This window comes from Lissotriton vulgaris, chromosome 9 (genome assembly GCF_964263255.1).
Source record: "Lissotriton vulgaris chromosome 9, aLisVul1.2, whole genome shotgun sequence".
Taxonomy (NCBI): Eukaryota; Metazoa; Chordata; class Amphibia; order Caudata; family Salamandridae; genus Lissotriton; species Lissotriton vulgaris.
Window position 1 is genome coordinate 324613007 of NC_141697.1, and position 22547 is coordinate 324635553.

A 22547-nucleotide genomic window follows, 5' to 3' on the forward strand; every position below is an offset into this window, starting at 1 on the left:
TTTGGAGGATTCTATACGTGAGATGTGTATGCAGAAGTATAGCAGTGCCCAGTTTCATAGGTCTGGGGGCTAGCTGCTATGTGAGCCACTGGACAAACTAGTCAACATAGTGGCACATTTCTAAAAGTTGCCTTCCCTTAAAAGTGTGTGATGGGGTATAAGTACCTTCAATGGATTTTGTTATTGTGTATTTCAAACACAATTTCAAACAGTACTTGACAGCTTTGTACACATAAGACCGATAGTGCAAAGCAACAACCGCAAATGTTCAGTCAATTTACGTAAGTCACTTCAAGTGATCAAAATGGAAGAGAGGGAGAGGGTGTGTATGAAAAATTGTATTTAATACTCAAAAATCGATTTGAGAAAAGGGTGCAGAATAAATAACAATGTTATAGGGAGAATATTTCAGAAATAGCAATCAAAAGAAAAATCTCTATAAGAACTGTATGCGCTTATCCGCCTGTTCACAGTTGGTCTATTAGTTAAGCAGACAAACCGTATATGTCGACTTTTCGGTCTCTAATCTTGAGTTGATGAGACCATCTTCAGGACATATGAATCATATCTTGAAAACCCTGGTAGAATGAATTCTTGTTGTCTTCAAAAAATAATGATGTTGCAGTGTTAGACTGGGAGCCATTTTGTACTTTGCCACAGACAGGGTAGCACAACCAGTGCTGCGGCCCTGATGGGGACACACTGTCTTGTAGGCCATGGGCACCCTTGGTCCTATATACTAGAGACTTATAAGTAAGTCCGCTTATGCCAATTGGGAGTAGCCAATTCAACATACATTTTGTAAGGGGTTATAACACTGGCCCTGAGGTCTGGGCAGCAGTCCTCCGTGCACTCTCGCAGTTGATAAACAAGCAGCATCAGTCCAAAACTTTGGGGGTGATCATGCAAGGAATTTCATTACACCTTACAGGATATCCATTGTTGTATCCGTCTAAAAATGTACAGTGTCTTAACAGTCCAGTATGTCAACTGTCTGTAGAGGACCAAACTGTTTCTCATTAGCAGATATTGCTCAAGACTTTTGGCACTGCTTCCCGACTCACAACATATCTGATCTATCAATGCATTGCAAGGAGAACAGTGTGGAAGATTGGGTTTCCGTCATCACAGGGATTCCAGTGAGTGGCATTTGAATGAATCTTTGTTTGCCAGGATAATGGAGAAATGAGAACCATGTCAAAAGGAACTTTCTGCATCTTCTCCGACTTTCCAACAGACTTTATTTTGCATTTGGAGTCTGGATTCATTTGCAGTGGCAATAGATTCCCTTTTTCAGCAATGGGAGGGATTCAATTAGGTCTTCCCTCCCTTTCCCATGCTTTTGAGTGTATCACTGCAGATCATAACGTTGAGAGCATAAGGCATCTCATGTACTACTTTGTGGAGGATACCCAGCCCAGCCTATGGAGAAATACAGTTAATGGCCTAAGATCAATGGGATTGAAGTCAAGGCTTCCAGTCTTGAGCTTCCTTGAACAACACTGGATTCTTCCAGATTTTCTGACTCTTCTCGAGGACACCGAGGGACAACCCATCCATTGAATTTTTAATATTTACCTTCTGGAGGCGTTGACAAGAAGCAGAACTTTCTAAACAAGTTCTTATTCTCATTGATAAGGCCTGGTCCTACTCGACTCCCAGATCAGCCACTTGAATATGGACATGCTGGAGCGTGGAACAGGATTTGACCCTTGTGACGGCAGATGTAACCTTTGTGGTAAATTTCCAGGCATCTTCTACAGCTGAGGCCACTCCTATAGAACTGTGAATTCCTATTGCTTGGCTGTGCTGCTGGTCCCATTCCTGTTGGAGATCACCCCACTGGTGAACATCCTTTGGTTTCCAAATTGTTGCTGGGTATTAGATTTTATTCTCCCCCTCAACTGAGATTCTTTGATCTACGGGTTGTCTCTGTAGTGCTGATGTTTCTCCTGTCTTGGCCTGAAAGTATGTATTCAAGAAACAACTTTCAGCTAAGTTGGCTATTCCTTTTTCACTTGCCTCTTGTAGAAGAGTGTCATGCATTCTTTGAACAGGACTTGCTGGTAGGTGCTTTACTCCAAAAGCAATTACCTTTCTTAAATCTATGAGAACAAAGTCCATTCAGACAAGTATCTTTCCCAGCATTTGAAGGAAACCAGTAAGTGTGTGTGCTAAACCTATAAGTCTATGAAAGTGTGATTTTCTGACCTCAGCTCAACAGCTTCTGACCAATTCATTTTTCTTTTTCTTTTTGCCGTTTAAAAAAGTTTTAAATTATTATTCATGTTTGATCTAAAATGTTAATTTCTTCAGCAACAAGTGATTCGTTTACTGGTATCCTGGACTATTGAAGAATGTGCTGTGGGCATAGCTGACCATATGATATGGCAGACACAGATGATTTGGCTCTGGATGGTCCCCTCGACCCAATGCTACACAATCCTGCTAAATCCTTCACACACAGTCCTCATCAGATGCTGATGTAGTGTCCAGGGAGGTTAACGTCCCTTGGGAAGAAGGAACAGTTGTGGTGGTCTCCCCAGCTGCTTATTGCTCTCTCTGCTCTCACTGATGCCCAGGTCGATCTGACTGGGAACTTATGATGCAATAAGTCATGCTGACTCCTGACTGATTACAGGACAGGGACCTGTGTTGTGCAGTATGGTGGTGCATGGCTGTTGCTGCAGATCCTGGGTGTTGGCAACTGCTGAAGTCCACACTAAGAAAGTCCCTCTTCCTGCACAGTGTGTTCCCAACAGCATTACATGAGTCTGCCTGAATGAAGTCCCCATCTCCCATACCACACAGTGGAGATCACTGGGTGAGCTGGCCTGACGTGTTATATAATAGCTTTTGATATGACAAACCATTGGCTCTTCTTTGAGGCAGCTGGGAGGTCTAGTTACGATGCATCCTACACCACTTTGAAAGTGGAGGCTTAGGAGGTCATAGTAAATCAATCCACAATACTGCAAACATGGCCGAAGGAGTAACATTCTCTGGTGGATAGGGCAAGGTAGACAAATGTGCCAAAGCTGTGACTGAGACAATCCATCAACTGCTGTGGGTCATGGCGTGGCAATGGATACCACTATGCTGTTTACGGCCCAGATACTACAAAGTATCCAATATACCCGATCCTCCGTGGAGGGTAAAAGTGGAAATTTGGTTTAGATATCACTGGACATAGTTTAAATCCCTTGAGCTGCACATTGTTATGAACCAGCAGAGAAGCTGGTACCTCAGTCTGACCATCAACACGCCTATCACTCCTATCCCTAAGGTTAAAGTATGCGACTATTTGAGAGGCTGGCATACACTTCCCTTCCCGTAATGGGCAGAACATCAACAAAAAGATAATGCTTCATAGACTGCTTTACTCAGTCCAAAACTACCTTCTTCAGACTTTGAGTTAAATTGCAGACATGTGCACACCTAGTTTGGGCTAAGCAAACAGCCCAGCGAGCTCTTCCTCAAATGTGTCCAGTTGGTTTATGATCGCAGACTGGCATGGCTGATTTTCAACTATACTTCTGGTGCTCAACATGTCATGGTCAATGGATGGCTTATCAGAAGGTGTGATGACTGTGCGACTCTTTTAGAACTTGATATGTTTAAGGGCTGAACCCTGGTGGGCTTACTGTATAAAACTACAGCTTCTCTCAATTACAATGGTTACTCTGGGCTGCTGTGGGGGGTTCTCTTTTGGATTTGCTGTACAGGGCAAAATAATGCAGGCGACCGCCTTGTGGTGTAGTACCAAGCTGACTCTCATGGCCTCACTGGAAGGCTTTAGAGCCTGTAATCTCACAGGAATCTTCAAGCATGGGAATAGATACAAAAGAGACCCCATAAACTCCTTGGACACATTAGGAGACCCATTTACAGCTTCACACATCTCTGGTCTATAGATACCTACAATTATGGCTTGTGTTAAACTCTAATATAATTGTCATATCTCCTGGAGTTTAGCACTTCAAAAGCAAACAATTATTACTTTGTCTGAGCAGAAGTGGCACCTCCTGTCGGGCGTAATGGAGGCCCCCCTCAGTTACCGCAGTGCGGGCCCTCAGGGTTTCTTGTTTTGGAGATGACCCCCCTCACCGTCTTGCCTTAAAGAACATGTGCCACGGCATGGAATAAGGAATTGTTAAACACTGGGGGGAAGCCACTCTGCTTTTCCGAGCAGGTCCCTGCAGCGTAGGGAGGTGGCAACCATTCAGGGGGCTTCCATTGAGCTCAAGACTAATGAATGTCTGTGCAATCTGGGAGACGCCGCGGTCCCTAATCACATTCTGCAGTGGGGTGCATTATTTTGTGTTACACCACTGCCTCCCTTATTTATAGATAAGGTAGTCATATCACTGGACACACTTTTATATCTCTGAGCACAATGAGAATTAAATCAAAATGCTAGAAGTGGACAGAGGACAATATGGCTTTTAACAATATTCATCCGCCATCCACTCATCAAATTAAATATTTTTCACAGTGTACTATACATCTGGGACGCTATGGAAAATGGACAGAAGCCAATCCCCCTTTATCTGGATTATTTTGGTCTTCCACAGTCACATTTAGCCGTATGCTATGCGAATGGCCAACAATCCAATCCTACTGGGGTAGAGTGCAGAGGATTCTATCACTAGTGGTGGGTTGGCTTGTTGAATTAGACCCGATTGTAGGACTTCTAGGGATAATGGAGGTCACTCCCTGATGTGGATAATTAAAGAGAGAAATAGTGAGACGTTGGTGCACTGCTGGACCAACGCTAATAGTTGGCTGGCTGAGGAGAAAGGATCACTACACCCACCCGGAGAAAGGAATATATCGGGCCTGGGGCAATCCAGGGACGCATAAGAATATTTAGGGAGAATGGTGGGATTATTTACCCTGTTTCTGACCCTGTTTAATGGTAGATAGTGAAATACCCAATCTGGGACATGATCGTTTAATATTGTGTGATACAACAGGTCTAAATTTACTGTATGAATTGTTGTGATTATTAGTCTATGAGAAAGTGGAATATGACTTGAATAAACAAATCACGCAAATTCAACAAAATATGAGATCCAGTTTTGACTTATTTATTAAAGGATAATACAGGCTTAATATGATCTAGTAAACTAAGTGCCTTGGGTCTCTTCGACAGAAGATGGCCATCTAGAACTGGACCAGGGTTTGTAAAGCAGGAGGGCGAATCGACTTGGGACGACAAAGATATTAGTATCACAAGAGCAAAGGTGGGTTTTGGTTTGTGGAAGTTTAGGGGTTTGTTTTCAAGTATGTCTGCCTCAAGTTATGTAAAGTAAAATTCGGTAAAAACGATGGAGATTTAAATTTATTGTACAATCGTTGCTCATTAAAAGCTATGTTAATGTGTGTCATGATCTGATCTGCGTACTGCCTCGCTGAATAAAAACACCTTACAAAAACTTATCAAAAAGAAAAATCAGATTTGTAAGTTATTATTTATTTCATAAACTTTATCATTTGTTCTTTTCATTTGTAAAACATTACAAACGTATAGAAAAAAACAAAGAGGAAAGATGGGAGGGATGGGGAGGGAATGTCCAGATAATCTCAATACCAATAACAAACAAAGCAAAAAAATAAATTTGAGCACAAAAGGTAACAGAGCCGCATTGCTCCATAGGCATGCAATATGATCAGTAAGTCAAACATGAAAAGAACCATCAAGCCAAAAAGTCAACATGATGATATAATAACATTGGTGGTGGGATTGGTTATGGTCACACGTCAGTCCTCCATTAGATGACAACAAGCCCTCCAAAGGGGCTTGCCGCTGGAGAATGGGTGCAGTGATGATCGGATTCACCTTGCCCTTCTCTCTTGACATTCATTTTAAAGGATGCCCTAATGCGCTCAAATTTAGACATTGTGTCCGCAACCAATGCAGTCATTCGTGTCATAGCATTAAATGTGCCATATCTTAGTCCACCACAAAGCTGAACTAGGCGGGAGAGGGGAGCTTATGTTTAATGTATAGTTGATTGACCTTCACTCCACAGTAGATTTTACGCACTTATAAAAATATTCTCTTACGTGTTAGTTTCTTGCCGGCTCAAACTCGCACTTCAGTTCAACCATGTTAATGTTCACAACAGTGTGCTGATAGAGGACCAAACACGCTGTTGTGTCATCTGAGAGAAACATCTTTTTGAGGAGGGAGTGGAAGACATGATTTTCTTTCTGTGCCCCTAATTTGTATCATTGTTTTTTTTCATTCTCCTTAGGGCGCCATTAAGGGAAAGCTGCAGGAGCTGGGTGCATATGTTGGTAAGGGAGCTATTATGCTTCGGTTGTGTTGCTCTGTTAATGATGTGCTGTTGTTATGCTGTGATAATTAGATGTGCCCCTCTGGTACATAGCTGCATCACCAATATGCTTCTGAATGTTATTGCACAAATAGAACTGTACGTTGATGTATAAATCCTTGCGCATGGCCCCTTTGTCTTCTCGCTGTAACAGTAAGTTGCTGACCGAGGTGCTCAGTGTAAACCAGAGGACACTTTTTTTTATTGTCAGATTCTCAGAATTGGTTTGTATTTAGAACCTGTCCCTAATGTATAAAGAGGAGTTTTCAAACCAGATTGTACAAAAATCATGCCAACTGGCTTGCAAACTCTGTTTTCGGTTGCAACCAATGTACTTCTCATTTCTGTCACAAAATATTCCTTTCCCAGCTGCATCCGCTTACTCGACTGGAAGGCGAGATACAAATACCGCCCCTGAGGCATTCCATTAGCCCCACACCCGGTCCCACTTCCAGGAGCACCCCCAGCTTTCGTAAATTACCCTTTCTGCTAACATGCACCAGTCCATGCCTTGGTCCCGGTCCCCTAACGTTGGCGTCTCCACCGCTCCCCATTTCCTGGCTATATTTCGTTTCGCAGTTGTCAGTCCCAAAGTGACCTAGAGCTGCTCCATGTGAGTTGTGTCAGTTGCCTCCCACAAAGTGATTAGACATACTTTAGGCAGCGGATGAAGATCCCCACCACAAACTCCTTGCATCTTAGTCACCCAAGCCGTCCAATAGAGTTTAATGTCCGGGCATGCCCATAGTATATGGTAGAATGTACCCTCCTGCCTGCAAAGCCTTTTACATGTAGCGTCGTCCCTTCTTCCCATTTTAACCAGAGTACCACAGGAAAAATATGATCTATGAATTATTTTAAGCTGTATCCGTCTCAGTCGTGATGCCATGGCTACTTCCTGTGTGGAGGAGAGCGCTTCCTGCAAATTCTCATTTAGGTTCCCTAAGTCTTCCTGCCAAACTGCGTGAAGTTGCAAAAGGGAGTCTGGTAGGTTATTTATAATTTTTTGGTATGTCATGGAGATGGCCCTTCGGTCCATGCAGTCTGTTAGGAGTCTATCTTCCAGGGGGAAGCCTCTGGTAGGTCTTTGTCAGGTGGGATGACTGCCATCCAGAGCGTGTCGTATTTGTAGGTATCTAAATGTCTCTGCGCCTGACATTTAGTTTTCTTTCTGTAAATCCGAGAATAAGACTGTTTTTTCCCTTGCCCACAGGTCACCCACCCTTGAAATACCTATGGTTTCCCATTTATCAAAGCCCAGGCAGGAGCTGAGTCTGCCGAACTACTCAGCCTCCCATTGGGGCATAGCTTGCGTCACTTTGTTGTGCCATCGCAATCTCTGTCACTTGATGCCACAGGGCGATTATTTGGTCTGTTGGGCCCGTGAGGTGTTGATGTTTTGGGTTTGTGTATAGGGCCCTTCTATAACCCCGGGAGCCCACCAGCCATCTATCCATCCGACATGATGGCTCGTTGTGTGGTAAAATTAAGATATTTAATTAATGAGTTTTGACAGTTTAAGTCTAAAGACGGTGAGCTAGATTCAATAAAAGTTAGTCACAAATCAGGACTTAGTTTAAAACACTGCAAGTGTTGTCAGCACAGAGGGTATTGCCTATTTTGCCATCAAAGAGAGATCGCATAAAACATCGCCTAAAATTAGCTCCTTATCTTGAGATGAAAAAGCAAAATAATTGTCCCAAAAGAAGTGTCTGCACAGAATAGGTGTAAAAAGTCTTACGGTTGAAGGTGAATTGATGTTCATGTGCAGGTGTTTCAGGCTCTGTAACCGTTTTATAATAATTTCTTCAGGCGGCACTTTGTTTAGTCTTCACCTAATGAACATTGTCAGGCCCCTAAGTTGCTTCTTCTAAACAAGTACATATATATTCCACAAAGAGTTTGTCCACAAGAAGATGCCTCTCAAGTAGGGGTTACAGCGCAAACCATCCCAGGCAGCATGCCTTTTAGCAGGAAGCCAGTCTCTCCTCGGCCAAACGCGTTTCGAGCTCCCTCGAGCTCTTGTTCACTGGCAAAAATGAGGCAGGAAATGAACATTAGGAACAACTGCTTTATTTAACCACATGCGTGCGGGGTAATTTTTGCGCTGTGCGGCTTTTTTCCAAAAGCCGCGTTAGATGACGAGCTCAGCTCGTCATCCGCACACGACCACCGTGGCTGATGACGAGCTGAGCTCGTCATCAGCAGCGAAGGGGTTAAATATGGAATCCCGCCCCAGTAGGCGTTGCAAAGAATGGCCTGCTGGTCATGGTAGTCCCAAAGTAACAGCCAAACAGAGGCATCTTCTTATGGACCGCCAATGGTAAATATATTTTGTCACAGTCTGGACATGCTCACTGCTCCTCTCCCATTAAAAGCCATATAACAAATAAACACCAAACACACAAATGAAACCAATCCTATTTGCTTTATCATTGCTTATTCCTTTTTAGGTCGAGCAGACCTAAAAAGCATGCGAAGCGTGCTTTGTCTTCAAGACATCTTTTGTTGGCGTGTTCCGATGAATGTGAGACAGGGGATGTGCACGTGCTTTCCATTGGCGATTTCACCTCGTGGGCGCTCACGCCCAGCCCGGCGCCGTGCACATCTCCTGTTCTCAACATTCACCGCAAGTCAGCTTCTGGCCATCGCGCGCGTACACACACAGCCACAGCCACACTCAAGCGTGCGCACACACACACACACACACACGCATGCACACACACAGACACACACACGCACGCATGCACACACAGGCACACACACGGACCTACGCGCGCGCACACAACACCCCCCCTTCCCTCCCCCCACTCGCCGGGTTTTTCAGGCTCCTCTCGTCCCGCGGTGGTGGCAGCATTACACACGGACACATTCATTTTCGGTAGGCACCGGGGGATTAAACAATTTGCCCACAATTACAAGATGTAGAGCAGACGCACTACGCTGCATTCAAGGTCTCTCTAGCACAACAGGGATTTCCTGGAAGTCCGCCTTACGTCACAGAACGTACTCGCTCTCCCATTGGGCGTCCTCTCTGTCACGTCACATTGTTCAAGACCTATCCTTAGCCCTGTTCTCCTAGGCAGTTGAAACCGGCTGGGACTGATCCAGTAGGACGGCGAAAACCGGGCGGCGCTGTGACCTCTGCCCGGCATGGAGACTTCTCTTCCCCCACCTCACTCCACCCATCCCCAACACCGAGTACTGGCTGGGACAGAGGAGGCATTATCCCACCCAGTCCAAGAGCGTTGTGGGATGACTGGCTCCTTTGGAACCTTGGGAGGGGAAGTTATAGGTACTGGTGTGCTGTAGTGTGTGTACATGTGCGTGGATTTTCCTCCTGTAATGCACCGTTTGCTCCTCTTGTATTTTGTTTGTTCACGATTGTCACTTTTTCCTCCTGTAATGTAACGTTCGCTTTTGTAATTTGCCTCTCAACAAGTTTTGAAATGTTGACAAACAAAACTTGCCTAGTGCGAGATGAATTATCACTGTTTTGCTGGTCAGACAAATCAGCGCTCCTGGATTGCCCTGTACGCTACCGGTACTCTCCCCAGCCAAGGAGCACGGTTTGCCCAATGTAAAATATAGAGGCCTCTCCCACTAATGTACACCTGCTATGTGCTTGCTGTTAGCTCTCTCCCCTGCATCCCTCCGCTACCGTCTCCATTCGCCCCCCACTAGTGGCGTAACAATAGCCCCCCACACCCCAGGAAGGGGGGCAAACTCACGGGGACCAGGCTTTAAAGCTCCTAACTCGGTGGGGGCTCAAGTTTCCTTGCGCCATGCCCCCCCCCTTGTTGCAGTCTCCCTCATGTATTTCTCTACCACTTCCCCTGTGCCTTTTTCCTCGTGCCCCTCCCACTCCTCGGTGCATTTCTCCAATTCATCTCCAACTAACCCGCTCTACATCTCTGTTTTTTCCGAATATTAAAAACACAAAAGTGTTCCACACGTGTTTATTTTTATTATTTTATTGACCAATCTAAGTACATAGCCAGGGCTTTAAGTGAGATGAAAAACCGGGGGGGGGGGGGGGTCTATCAAATGTGCGTGGTCCATATAATTAAAGGCATGGCTTATCAACACCTAAGCTAATTTGTGATTACCAGTGTGCCTCGCTGGTATTTTGCTGCTTCTGTCTTTGCATCGGGATATATAATGCAACAAGAATCATTATACAGATAACAAGTTAGGACTATTGGCGTTGTCAATGGGTGTCAGTTGCATAAGATAAATAATCAACAACTTTGGATCCGTTGTAAATTATATTGAAAATGCTTCTGTTCTGAAGTGATGAGACTGGGGAAGAATTATAACGAGTCTCTTTGAAGTCACATAACAGGCAGGGGAGGGTGGCACTGCTGCAGAGTTACGATTTGTTTTTCACCCTGATGGTGAGGGACCAGTCTCATTTTTTCTGTATTTCTCATATGCCCTGGTTGTGTATGAATAGGGTTGCCTTTGTTTACTAAACACTACTCATTTTATCAGTGCCAGGCTTGGGCCTCGGGGAGAGATATTTTCGAGCTAGCGTTCATGAAAAAGGATGTCCTGCTTAAGATCTCAATGTGTCAAGTGCTTTCTGCGGAGATGGTTCTGCAGTCTGCATGTCTAAATTCCATTGAGTAAGCAACCCGTCCTCTATCACTTCTATTCAATTTAGTTGTAAAACTTGTTTTTTTTAGTGAGTTGCTCGGCCGGTACAATGTCATTGTGCTTTAAAAACACATACTGATATATTTGTTGTCATTGTTAGAAGGCCACCCAACTCTATGACTTAAAATGCCCACGGGATGAAGGTGAATGTACTTTTGCCAGATAAGCGGACAGTGACACAGAGAAATATGGAATTCTGTTTTTTTTCCCTGACCACATAACCGCCTATTTTGCAAAGTAAACATTTTCTCTTGGTATTAAAATAACGGATGTTTATTGTTATCCAACTCGGTAAATTTTTTTGATCTTGGAAGTATGAAAGGCTGTACGTACCCACCAGTATTTGACGTTGTGACCATGAGGTCAAACACTTATTCCTAGATTGGATGCATTAGCCCACTGAACAATCTACCAGACCGTGTATGTGGAAACCCCGATTAAACCACACCAGAGTCATACCTAAGGCCGAGTATGACAAGAACTAACTGCAGTGGTTTTAATCCTTTGATAATAAATATGTCCAGTTCAGGCAAGACCAGCTGCTAGAATAATTTAGCCTAAACTGTACATGTCGGGCAGGCCATAAGCAAAATACCAGTCACCCTGACATGCGCAGTTCAGTTAAGAAACCCTAACTGCCGGGTGCCAATAAACAACACCCACTAGTAAAACAAACATTGGCATCGCCAATAGGTCTCGTTTTTATCTATCTCTCTCAATTACTTTTTTGTATTTGTCCCCCCCCCTCTGTGTTTTCCCACTGTTCTCTTGTAATTTTAAAAACATTGTAATGTATGTTTCCTTCCCTGTACATGCCAGCCCACCTCCCACGCTCTCTGTCATGGCATCCCCTAACAGTGACATCCCCTCTTGTGTGCATATCTCTATCTGCGTGTGTTTTTGGCTGTGTGCGCGTTTCTGTATCCGTGTCTGTGTGTGCTTCTCTATGTGCGTGTTTCTGTCTCTCGGTGCACATCTGTCTCAGTGTGTGTGTCTATATCTGCTTGTATTTTTTACCTTTGTGTTCTCACAGGTACAAATGCAATAGGTCTCGCATTTAAGCGAGTTTAAGCAATTAGTATTGTAAATGACAATGCCTTTCATTTAACTGTTTTAAAAAACAAAACATAATAAAAGGCATTGTCATTTACAATGCTAATAGCTCAAACTCAAGTAAATGCGAGACCTATTGCATTGCAAATGCTTGTTCATGCTGTCATCCTTCTCTCTCAAACATGTCACTTCTTTCTTACATGTGTGCAGAGTTGCAAAAAAGTATCTTCACGAACTTTGATATCTTGTAACCTTTTCAACATTTGCAAATGTATAGTTGTCAGGAAAAATGCATAAATGCAGACACCAGTCATGCAAATATACGTTTACTAGGAAACCGACATTGACGCCTTTCCACCCTTATATCAGCAAAACGCCAATTTGGATAATTTAGCTGGAAAAAAAACACTTTTTGTGGGATAATTCTGTCCGGACCAGATGCAAGGATTATGCTCCACTTACTTTATTTCCTTTCCAGCAGCTTTCAACAAAATAACTCAAAAACTATCTTTCCCATGGTGCACTGGGGAAAGGTCAGCAACAATCCACCAATGAACAGTCCAGGATGTCCACAAAGGAGGGGGAGCCCCATGGATAGCTTCATCTTTCTATTTCTGCTTCAATATTGTTAAGTACATATTTTCCTAATCGCTATTTTTTTTATGGTGCTTATACTGTTTGAGAATACTTTTTGTTGGGTTATTTTGGGCGCTGACCACACCTCACATTAATTAGAGGCCCCAGGAGTGGGTAAGTAATTCTTTATTGCACGATTAATAAAAATCTTTGCAATTGATCTAAAAATACATAGTTGAGCACTTTTGCAAAGCAGATAAAAGAAAAAGAAAGATAAAAGAATATAGGTTAGTCCCCAGGAGTGGTTTTGTTGCTCCATTCGCAGGGACATGTGAAGCCATCGAGCGCGTCAGTGCGATAAGCACTTGGGCTTACTAGAGGGCGCACAACGAGTATGCCCGTCTCGTTGGCCTGCGAAGGCGCTCTCTCGTCCGTATCAGTAGATCTGACCGGCACCACCCCGTGGAGTCCCTGCCTGCTCGATCTACCTGGAAGCTCAGACGCCCATGACTCACGTCAGTAATGAATTGCACAGCCTGACGCTTACGTGTGAATGGGTCTGTAATCCCTCAAAAACACCACTCCTGACCAGCGCCTATAATGCACTTCAACAACGCGATCTCCGCTCCCTTCCCCCACTGTTCCTGGCTGTCAAGGGCAGGGCCCAGGCGTTTCTGACACCTGGTGAAGGTTGGGTGAGTCAGCCCAGGGCAGGAGCCTACTTTTAATCATGCGCTCATATCAGACAAACTATTAACTGTTTCAGTTGCCAAAAACTGAAGCTGCCCAAACTTGCCCCCTATTGTGGCATTGATGAATTTTTAAGTTCAGAGGTCTCAATTGTGGTATTTACCCCAGCCTGACGGGTTACTAAGCGCATTGCACCATTGGCCATTGCAATTATATATTAATTTAGGGGGTCATGGCAGAAGACTACACATAGGATGAGTCCTTATAAGTCCTTCCTATATATGACTAGTTTTGTGAGGCAGTGGATATCTCCATCCACCAGGTGTTGGTTGGGGCCATGGGACCTTTCAAATGCTACATTATGGAAATGGCCTATGCCTACCAGAACTCCCAGTCCCTAAGCGCAGAAATGATTCTGGGATGGATTTGTGAGCCTTTGAGTGCCCAAAAAGGCCTTCCTGACTCGCTCAGACTCTTGCACTCACAGCGCCTTAGCATACATGTCTGACTTATATCCTGTACACAACAACATTTGAGAAGAGGGCCCAAGGGCAAGTTTAACGACTACCCAGGTACACGCCCCAAGCTCAATATCTAAACACCAGATGGTACCTAGTAGTCAAGGGAGTGAGTTATTCACCTGGAATCACAACGCAAGTACAATACAAATAACACCCGTGGGAACACACCATGCACGTTTTAAATGTGATGTTGGCCAAGTAAGGGCTCAAGGACGTTTGGAAAAATTCCCATCAGAAGCCACACTGTACTGCCCTCTTTTGCATCATTTGGGATCTCCTTGCCCAGGAGACAAAACAAGACGGCCGGTCAGATGTTACCGTGACCGAAATGGAAATGTGAGAGGAGAGTATTACATGATTTAGTGGCGACTGAAAAAAAGCAGTGTGAAGTGAAAGGGGTGAAAAAATGAGTGATTGTAAAATTAGGTGAGCTGGGTAGAGATCGGGAATTTATTAGTGTCTCCCAGTCCCTAAGGCTAAAAAACAAGTGCAAATGCGGGTTAGAAATAATTTCCGCAATCAGTAGTGGTCGACATGTTTCTGCATATATTGAAAAGATTTTCCATGCATTCGTCAGGACCTGTTGTTTCAGAAACTACTGCTTTTCGTGAAAAATAATTATTAAAGATATCACCTGAAAAGTCCAGGTTGTGTGCTCAACCATGTACTGTTACCGCACCGCATCAAAGCATTGGATCCACAGGGAAAAACAAAGATAAACAAAATAGAAGAACATGAATATGTCATATTCCCGCGGTTTTATGAAATTGTGTCAAGTTAAACCTTAATTTTATGGCACCAGATCCGTACATACTGGGAAACAAGTTCTATTTCAAACACTCACCCATAAACGATGGTTGAGGAGCTTCACCCCACCTGGCTGCGGCTCAGGTATGAGGAGCACCGCTCTAAAGTAAAGATATTGAATTGAAAGAAAAGAGGCAATCATGGCTCAGTTAAAAATCCATGGAGTGATATATGGATTATTTATGAACATTCAATGTCTTTGCCGATTATATAGACTCAGATGGTGGGTCTTAAACTACTCTTCAAAAGAGATGTTAAGATTTCCTACATGTTACATACCCCTGTGTATAATGTTGCACATGTAGAATACCCATGAGTTTAAGCAAAGTCTAAGGAAACCCTTCTATGGTGTTTGGTATAAGGAGTCAAACGTCCTAGCGTTACGCTGTTTGTGATGGTAGACACCCAGCCGCATTACGTGATACAAAACAGACCCATATCCTTGGCGGTTTTTAAGCGCATTGAACACGAGGGTGTCGTGCGCATTGCTTACCTATCCGCCGGTGTCTCCCGACAGTCATCCGAGCTGTCTGGGGGGGCACCGGTTGTGGGACTCGTGTTGTGTTTATGCGATTGTTTCAGGAGGCTGAGTCACGTGACCAACTAGAATCACGTGATCACTCTGTGTGTCGGGAGTTGTAGTTCGGGTTGTGAAATATTGTAGTTCTAATGAACGACTAGCGCTAGAGCCCAGTTTACATTTAGATATAATTGTAACCGATATGCTGACAGTTTCTAGCTTTTTCGCATTCTGTGTGTGTATTACAATGACACAGTCAAGTCCCCAAGGAAACGCCAATTGCTCCGCAAAATGATCAGTGTTTTATATGTATCACAAAGAATGACAGAACCAGAGGCACGTTCGTTAGATGTAGGTCTGTATGCTGAACTGTGGATGCACTGTTTTTAAAGGGACATCCACGGTATAGGCTCATTGAGTCCCGCCTTATAGGAAGGTTAGGACGAGAATTCAAGAGCACAAAAGCAAAGTGCGGTGCCATAAACAAGCAACTCGCCTCACTGCACATTTCCTAGAAAAAGGACACAGCCCCAATGATTTCTATTGGACTGTTTTAGAACAACCACTGATCCCAGAATCCTGTCCAGACGCTAGCCGCTTTCTGTTCAAAATCAAACAGAAATGGGTGTACAGATTGAACAGTGATAAGGCGGGACTCAATGTGGACGGTGTTCATATTCTGCGCGATCTCCTCTGACCCTGGCGGACCCCATTTTTCCCCTACGCCACTGTTTTCTGCTGTTTAAATGGAGAAACCAAGTATATAAGTTTACAACCCCGTCTTTCGGTCTATCCTCCGCTTCATGGTGTTTCACCAAGGTCCTCAAGCCCCTAATGGAAACTCTAAGGGCGAGGAGTTTTCGCCTCATCTATCTTGACGATCTTCTTTTGGACCAATGCTCGTCGCGCCTGATGTAACCGTTGCAGACAGCGGTCGACCTTCTGCAAGGTCTAGGGTTCGTGATCAATGAATGGAAATCTCTTCTAGTGCTGTTCAAATAAATGAAGTTCCTCAGCTTTGTCATAGACTCCGTAGCACAGACTTTAAGTCTCCCCTCTCTGAAAGTTGTGAAGATCCGTAAGAAGCTGAAGAGAATGTTGGCAAGATCCACTTCTTCATTCTGGCAGGTAGTCAGGGTGGTAGACCTTCTTTCGTCCTCGAAACAGGCGATTTTTCCGAGGCCTCTCTCCCACAGAGCCCTGCAACGCGTTCCACCTCAGACGAGGTCTGTAGTACTTGGAACAGATACCCTTAACAGACAAGGTGAGGGGGAGATGAGATGAGGGTTGGATCACATGGAGACATGGAGCAGACGAGCCATATTCATCTCCAACACTGACATTGTAATAGACTCCGACGCCAGTAAATCCGTGTGGGGAGCTCCCTGTGGGGACTCCACATCATTGATTTCCGGCATTTCTGTAGACTCCCGGGCATTTTGCATTAGGCTGAGGGTTTACTGGCAGCAGCATGGCCTGACGGTACAAACAAACGTTACTGATCTGCATGGGCCAGATGGGTTGGTTGGTGTCTTTGAAATTAACAGGATCCCAGTGGGTGTGTGAGGTGGTTGCTACTGTAAATCTTGGAACCTCTAGCTTCACAGGGTTTAGTATATTGTACTATCGACTCCTAAAGGGAAGCAATCTCTACGGGGCACGTCCCGGTTCAAGGGGCCTCGGTGGGCGAACACCCATTGGTCTGTGAGCTAATGCGTGGGATTCTTTGACTCTTCCTCCGAAACCTAGGTACTCAGCCTTATGGGATGTTAACAAGGTTTTACGCCTCTTCCGTTCTTGGTAGCAAAATAACGATTTGTCATGTAAGGAATTGTCTGCGAAACTCGCCATGCTTTTGTGCCTAGTGTTGTGTTGGAGATTGTCTGACATGCGGGCTCTGGGTATTTTAGGAAGGGTCTTTACCCTGCCTGGGGTCACTTTCCATAACACTTGGTGTACCAAGTCCAATTCCAAAGGATTTCTTATCCTGCTTTTGACAGTTCACCCAAGGTATGTGTGGTCCGATGTGTACGAGAGCATGACGGAGGAGCTCCGTCCACCGGGCGAGTGTCAATTGTAAATATCCCCCGGGAAACCTTTCAAAGCAGTCACTCCTCCCACTATGACAAGTTGGATCTGTTGGGTCGTGAAAGAAGCAGGCATTGACATCTCGCAATTTGGCGTCCATTCTATTAGAGGAGCAATGGCTTCTAAAGCTTTCTCCTTTGGGACTCGTTTGGAAGACATTATCAATGCAGCAGACTGGTCTTTGAAATCCATGTTCAAAAGGTTCTACTTTAAGCCAATTGTTGAGGTGGCGTAATTGGTGGTGGATAAGCTTTGAACAATCACAATCCTCGCCTGCGGTCCCGACATTGAATGGAAAATTTCCTAGTAATCATGAAGGAAAGTTTCAGACATAATAAGGACATGGAGGCGAGGATCGTTCTCGCCAAAGGTTCCTGAGATCCTTCTCCCCTGCCCAGAGGGTTGTAGAATATTAGTATTTTTCACTGTATGTCCACAGTTGTATGGTAGAAGTATTGCTTGTTTATTCTTTCTAAAATAAAGGTTTATTGCTATTGTGCATGTTTGCAGAGGTATTTGCATAGTCTGTCATGGTGTACGTATTGTCAGACTTGCTTTTTCTGCATGTTTGCTTCAGTGTGTCTGTTGCCGTAACTTGCGCAATACAGGAGGGTTCAGATTCATTCTTCGTGTCCTAGCTTCTTTCAGGTCTCAATGGTTCGAAAGCAGAATAATGGACAATGGTGGAAGATCCTGTCGCAATCAGAAAAGAGGAAGTTATCCAGGGGGCTTCCGCCTTTGTGGACATCCTGGACTGTTCATTGGTGTTGACCTTTTCCCTGTGCACCATCCACACCTCCGTGTCCTTAATAAAATTGAAACTTTCTTACTTGATTACTAGAATTTTTTTCACTCTGCTGCAGAACGTTGGCAGTAATTCTCTTACACTCTGTGACTGTGGTCTTTTTAAGACTTCAGCCATGATGTTGCTCTCTCACTCACTGCTAATCTCACTCCACCCCCAAAGTCATTGAAGGGGAGATATTCTGCAATGAAAGAGTTTTGTTAATGGACCTAGCATGGTGTTAATCATTAGTAGTTTAGGAATAATGGAATTACTATTACCGTTATAACTAATATCCTCAAGAATCACTGACGCCCGATGGACGCTTCGGAGGAGCTCCACGCCTCCACGTACCCTGAGCACCTATCCCCGACTCCTCCCCCGCCTCACCTCGAGGTCAATGGCGTTTCATGCGGCCGCTTCGGTGTTCGGTACTGTGTTTGGCGCTGGGTGTTCCGAGACTGCTGGGACCTATTAAGCCGGTGTAGACTGGGGGTTTTCTCGGAGACGGCTTATGGATGAGATGCGAGTGATGCGAGGCGAGCGAGGTGAGCGGCGCATCAATTAACGGACACTGGCTTTGATGTGATAAACGGTGTGTCCGGATAGTTTGGTCTCGACTGCACGACTTCAGGTTAACGCTGTGCTCAGAGTGTCCCATCGCTCGCTGTTTATTATTCTCGCCTGTTACTTTGGACTGCTACTGTTACCGACATTGTTGTTGAGGCTGCACTTAATCGGCAATCAGAAATCGGCCATAGTGCGGGTCTGCAGTGCATTTCTGTTCTCGTTTTGCATGTATGGACTTCTGGGCAAGTGCTTTGAGAAGATTGCGTTCTCAAGACGGGAAAAACCAGGAGCTGTTGCGATTGCTGAGGGAAACTGAGAGAATCGAGGAGAGAAGAAATTAGATTTGACCTTTTTTTTTTTTTTTCTCTGTGTTTGACTGTATCAGGCTCTGCGTTTTCTTTTTGATTAAGCACTGAAAAAGAATATACACTGTCTCAGGTGGCTTCTCTAGGGGGAGTAAGCTTTCGAGACACAGCGTCAGAGGTATTGGTGCTAGGAAGCAGAAGAATCCATTCAGAGAGAGGGGGAAAAAAAGAAAAAAAAAGACAAGAGCTGGAAAAAGTTAATGCAGTTTATATTTCCTATTTCCTGGTTATCCATTGACATCTTTTTTATTTCTCAATTTGGGAAGTACGGAAAAGAAACAGAGTATAACAGGGCTGCTTTAATGGGCAAGCTCACTGGGGTTCGAGCCAGAGCCAGAGCCAGAGCCCGTCGCCTCCAAGCAAAAGAAGAAGAAGCGGCAGCTGCGGCCACCAGATTAGCTGCTGCAGAAGGCAAGGAGGACTCTTTCTTGACTTCCGAGGAGGAGACATTTGGGAACATTAGTACCTTACAAGTGCACCAAGAGACTTTGGACGGTAATCTACATTCAAGAAATATGACCACTACCAACAAGCCATTAAAACAGTTTCCTCTATTTGATGCCAAACTCAATTTATTAGCCGCCAATAATTCCGCTATAACTATTTCTGATCCAGACCCCGGCCCTGGCCCTGGCCCAGCTTTGGCAATTGCTATTTCAGACACAGAGCCTTTACAGATTGACACTTTATCTCTTAATGCTGATACATCATCGTCTCATCCTTCAAACCTAAGGGCAGCACCCTTCCCAGCAAGGGTGGTAATCTGATACTAGATGAGATACTGGAAGTTAAGCAATTTCAAAGGGCTGAATTGGTTGGGATCCAGAATCGCTTGGATAAAATTGAAGATCTTGTTTCCACTTTTCCCCCTCGCCTTCAGGAAGCTGAAGCTGGGATTTCAGTCCTGGAGGATGAGATGTCTCCGGTTAAAAAGGATGGTAAAAATACCGCTAAATCTTCTAAGGCTTTAGAAGTTAAACTTGATGAACTTGAAAACTTTAATCGTCGATCAAACCTAAGAATAGTCGCAGTTCCCGAGAAAATTGAGGGGACTGATATGATCAAATGGGTGTCCTCTTTTTTGCTACATGAAGTTATACCGGAGTTCAAAGGTGACCTGACGATTACCCGAGCACATCGGGTACCTGCCCAGCCTTTTCTCAATTCTGCCCTCCCTCATACAATCCTGCTGAACTTTGCTGATATTCGAATAAAAGAGACCATATTATCAAGGGCCATTAAACAGGGCCAGTTCACTGCCAGTGCTACAGCTAAATGCAGGATTTTCTCAGACCTGTCTGCAGCCGCTGCTCGCCGCAGAAAAGAATTTGTTAAACTACTGCATTTGTTTAAGGCTAAGGGAGCTCAGGCTGCAATCGCACAACAGTGTAAACTTAGGGTGCTGATCAAAGGCAAATTTCATTTGTTAACTGATGTTGCAGAGGCACAAGAGCTGCTTAGTAAAATGTCACCTGGTTAAAGAAATGTGATGGAATTGTGGAGGCTGTGGGCGGGGGGTCGGGGAGGGGTGCTGGGAGTCAATGGGGTGTTATACCAAGACACCTCTAAGAAAAGGGAAGAGCACCAGTGGCCAGCGTGGGAAATACAGGAAGAAGAGGGCCACAGTTGAAAGTGGGTGTGGGGTTGGGACAATGGGGACATTTTTAAAAAAAAATGAGGTTGTATGCAGCAGTACTATTTTTTGTAAAAAATCACTTTTTAGGTGCTTTGGTGATATAAGATATTTTTTGGTCAGAATCTCTATTATTTTCAGCAGTTAATCATATATCATGTCACTCAACAAGGGGTTGAAATTGATATCGTTCAATGTGAATGGTTTGAATAATGATAGAAAAATGCCAGTAATAGAATCTTGGATTAGGACTGAAAATCCTGCAGTGGTAATGTTACAGGAAACTCATATTTCTGCTTCCAAAAAAGAGGATTTTAATATGTTTAAAACTTGGGCTTCGTATCGGGCTTTATCATGCGCAATGGGTTCACAAAGTGGAGTTGCTCTCTTCTTGAATAAAAATTTAGAGATTGAGATTGTTCAGACAGAAAGCGATCTTTTAGGTCGCTGGTGTTGGGCTTCATGCAGATTTAAATCATTTCGTAGTCCAATAACATTTGTTTGCTTTCACGCCCCTATAGAGGATAGTCCCCAGCTATACGAAGCTCTGTTTCAATCACTGTTATTGGTGGGTGGAGACATTGTTATAGGTGGCGATTTTAATATACTTATGAACCCTAATTTAGATTCCACTTCGTCCTTCAAAAGACAGCCCAAACCTAGATCTTTTAGGACTATGTTAAACTATATATCAATACTAGGATTGTGTGATCCATGGCGCCTGATAAATCCTCGAAAAACGGAATTTACTTGCTGGTCTGGTAGGTTTTAATCCTCATCCCGTATTGATTTTTTTTTGGCCTCTAGACAGCTCAGATTTCTCTCACAGAAATTCTACCATAATGGTTTTTCAGTCCATGCTATGCTGGTGATTAATTTTAACTATGAAGAGAATATTCAAATTGTGAAAAGATGGATGTTTAATAAAATTTACTTACAGGATATGAAGTGGGTTTTGGCGCTAAAATTAGAGATTACGGAATATATTGATCGAAATATAGGCACAGCCCCTCTTCATATAATTTTGGACTCTTTAAAAGCCTTTATACGGGGTATAGTCATTAGCAAAGATGCGGCGGAATGGTCTGCAGTGAAAATCACTAGGAACTCTCTATTACAAAAAAGTTAGGATCTTACATTAAGTCAACACTATAAACCAAATGTAGATGTATTAAATCAACTGAGAGAGGCCAAACATTAACTTAGTACCCACTATTACGAACAAAGCGGAAAGGTCTTCCGAAAACAATCACAAAAAGTATGCGAAGAGAGTAACTTTACACGAAAATTTCTAGCCTGGCAGGTAAAAGAGCTGGCGGCTTCAAATATGATTCATTCCTTAAAAAATCCTGTCACTCACACCGATACATCCATTCAGACCTAAATAAATTCTATTATGCTCCAACACTACGATAGAATTTACACTATAAATCACACTATCGATCACCAAAAATTATCTGATTTTTTGGGGCGTTATGAAATTCCAAGTCTATCTCTGGAAGATCAGATACATATGCAAAAACCATTTATTAAAACAGAACTGGAAGCAGTGGTAAAAGATCTGCCATTAGGTAAAGCCTGCGGCCCTGATGCCCTTCCTTCGGAATTCTTTAAAGTTTTCTTTAGTTCCTTTATAGATCTTCTTCTATTATTATTAAACTCAATGCTTGAAGGAGGGCAAATCCCTGAATCCTTCCATGAAGGTACAGTCATTAGTTTTTTGAAAAAGGGGAAGGAACCCAAAGATCCGAACTCATACATGCCAATTACCCTTCTAAACTCAGATTATAAAATAACCAACAAATTGCTTTCACTTCGCTTTAATAATTTCACGGCGGAGTTGATCCATCCCGATCAAAACGGATTTATTATAGGTAGGCAAATCTTTATTTAAAAAAAAACAAATTTTTAGTTGAGGCATTAGATTACTTTGACTCACG

At 43.8% G+C, this 22547-nt stretch overlaps 1 protein-coding gene across 2 annotated transcripts in view; it reads left to right on the top strand.

Moving 5' to 3' along the window:
* Positions 1 to 22547, top strand: part of ZC3H14 (zinc finger CCCH-type containing 14) — a 355429-nt gene that overhangs the window by 45642 nt on the left and 287240 nt on the right. For both annotated transcript variants that reach the window (XM_086937625.1, XM_086937624.1), the window contains exon 2: positions 6261 to 6303. In XM_086937625.1, the coding sequence (XP_086793751.1) occupies positions 6261 to 6303 (43 nt within the window). The remainder of the gene's footprint in view (positions 1 to 6260; positions 6304 to 22547) is intronic.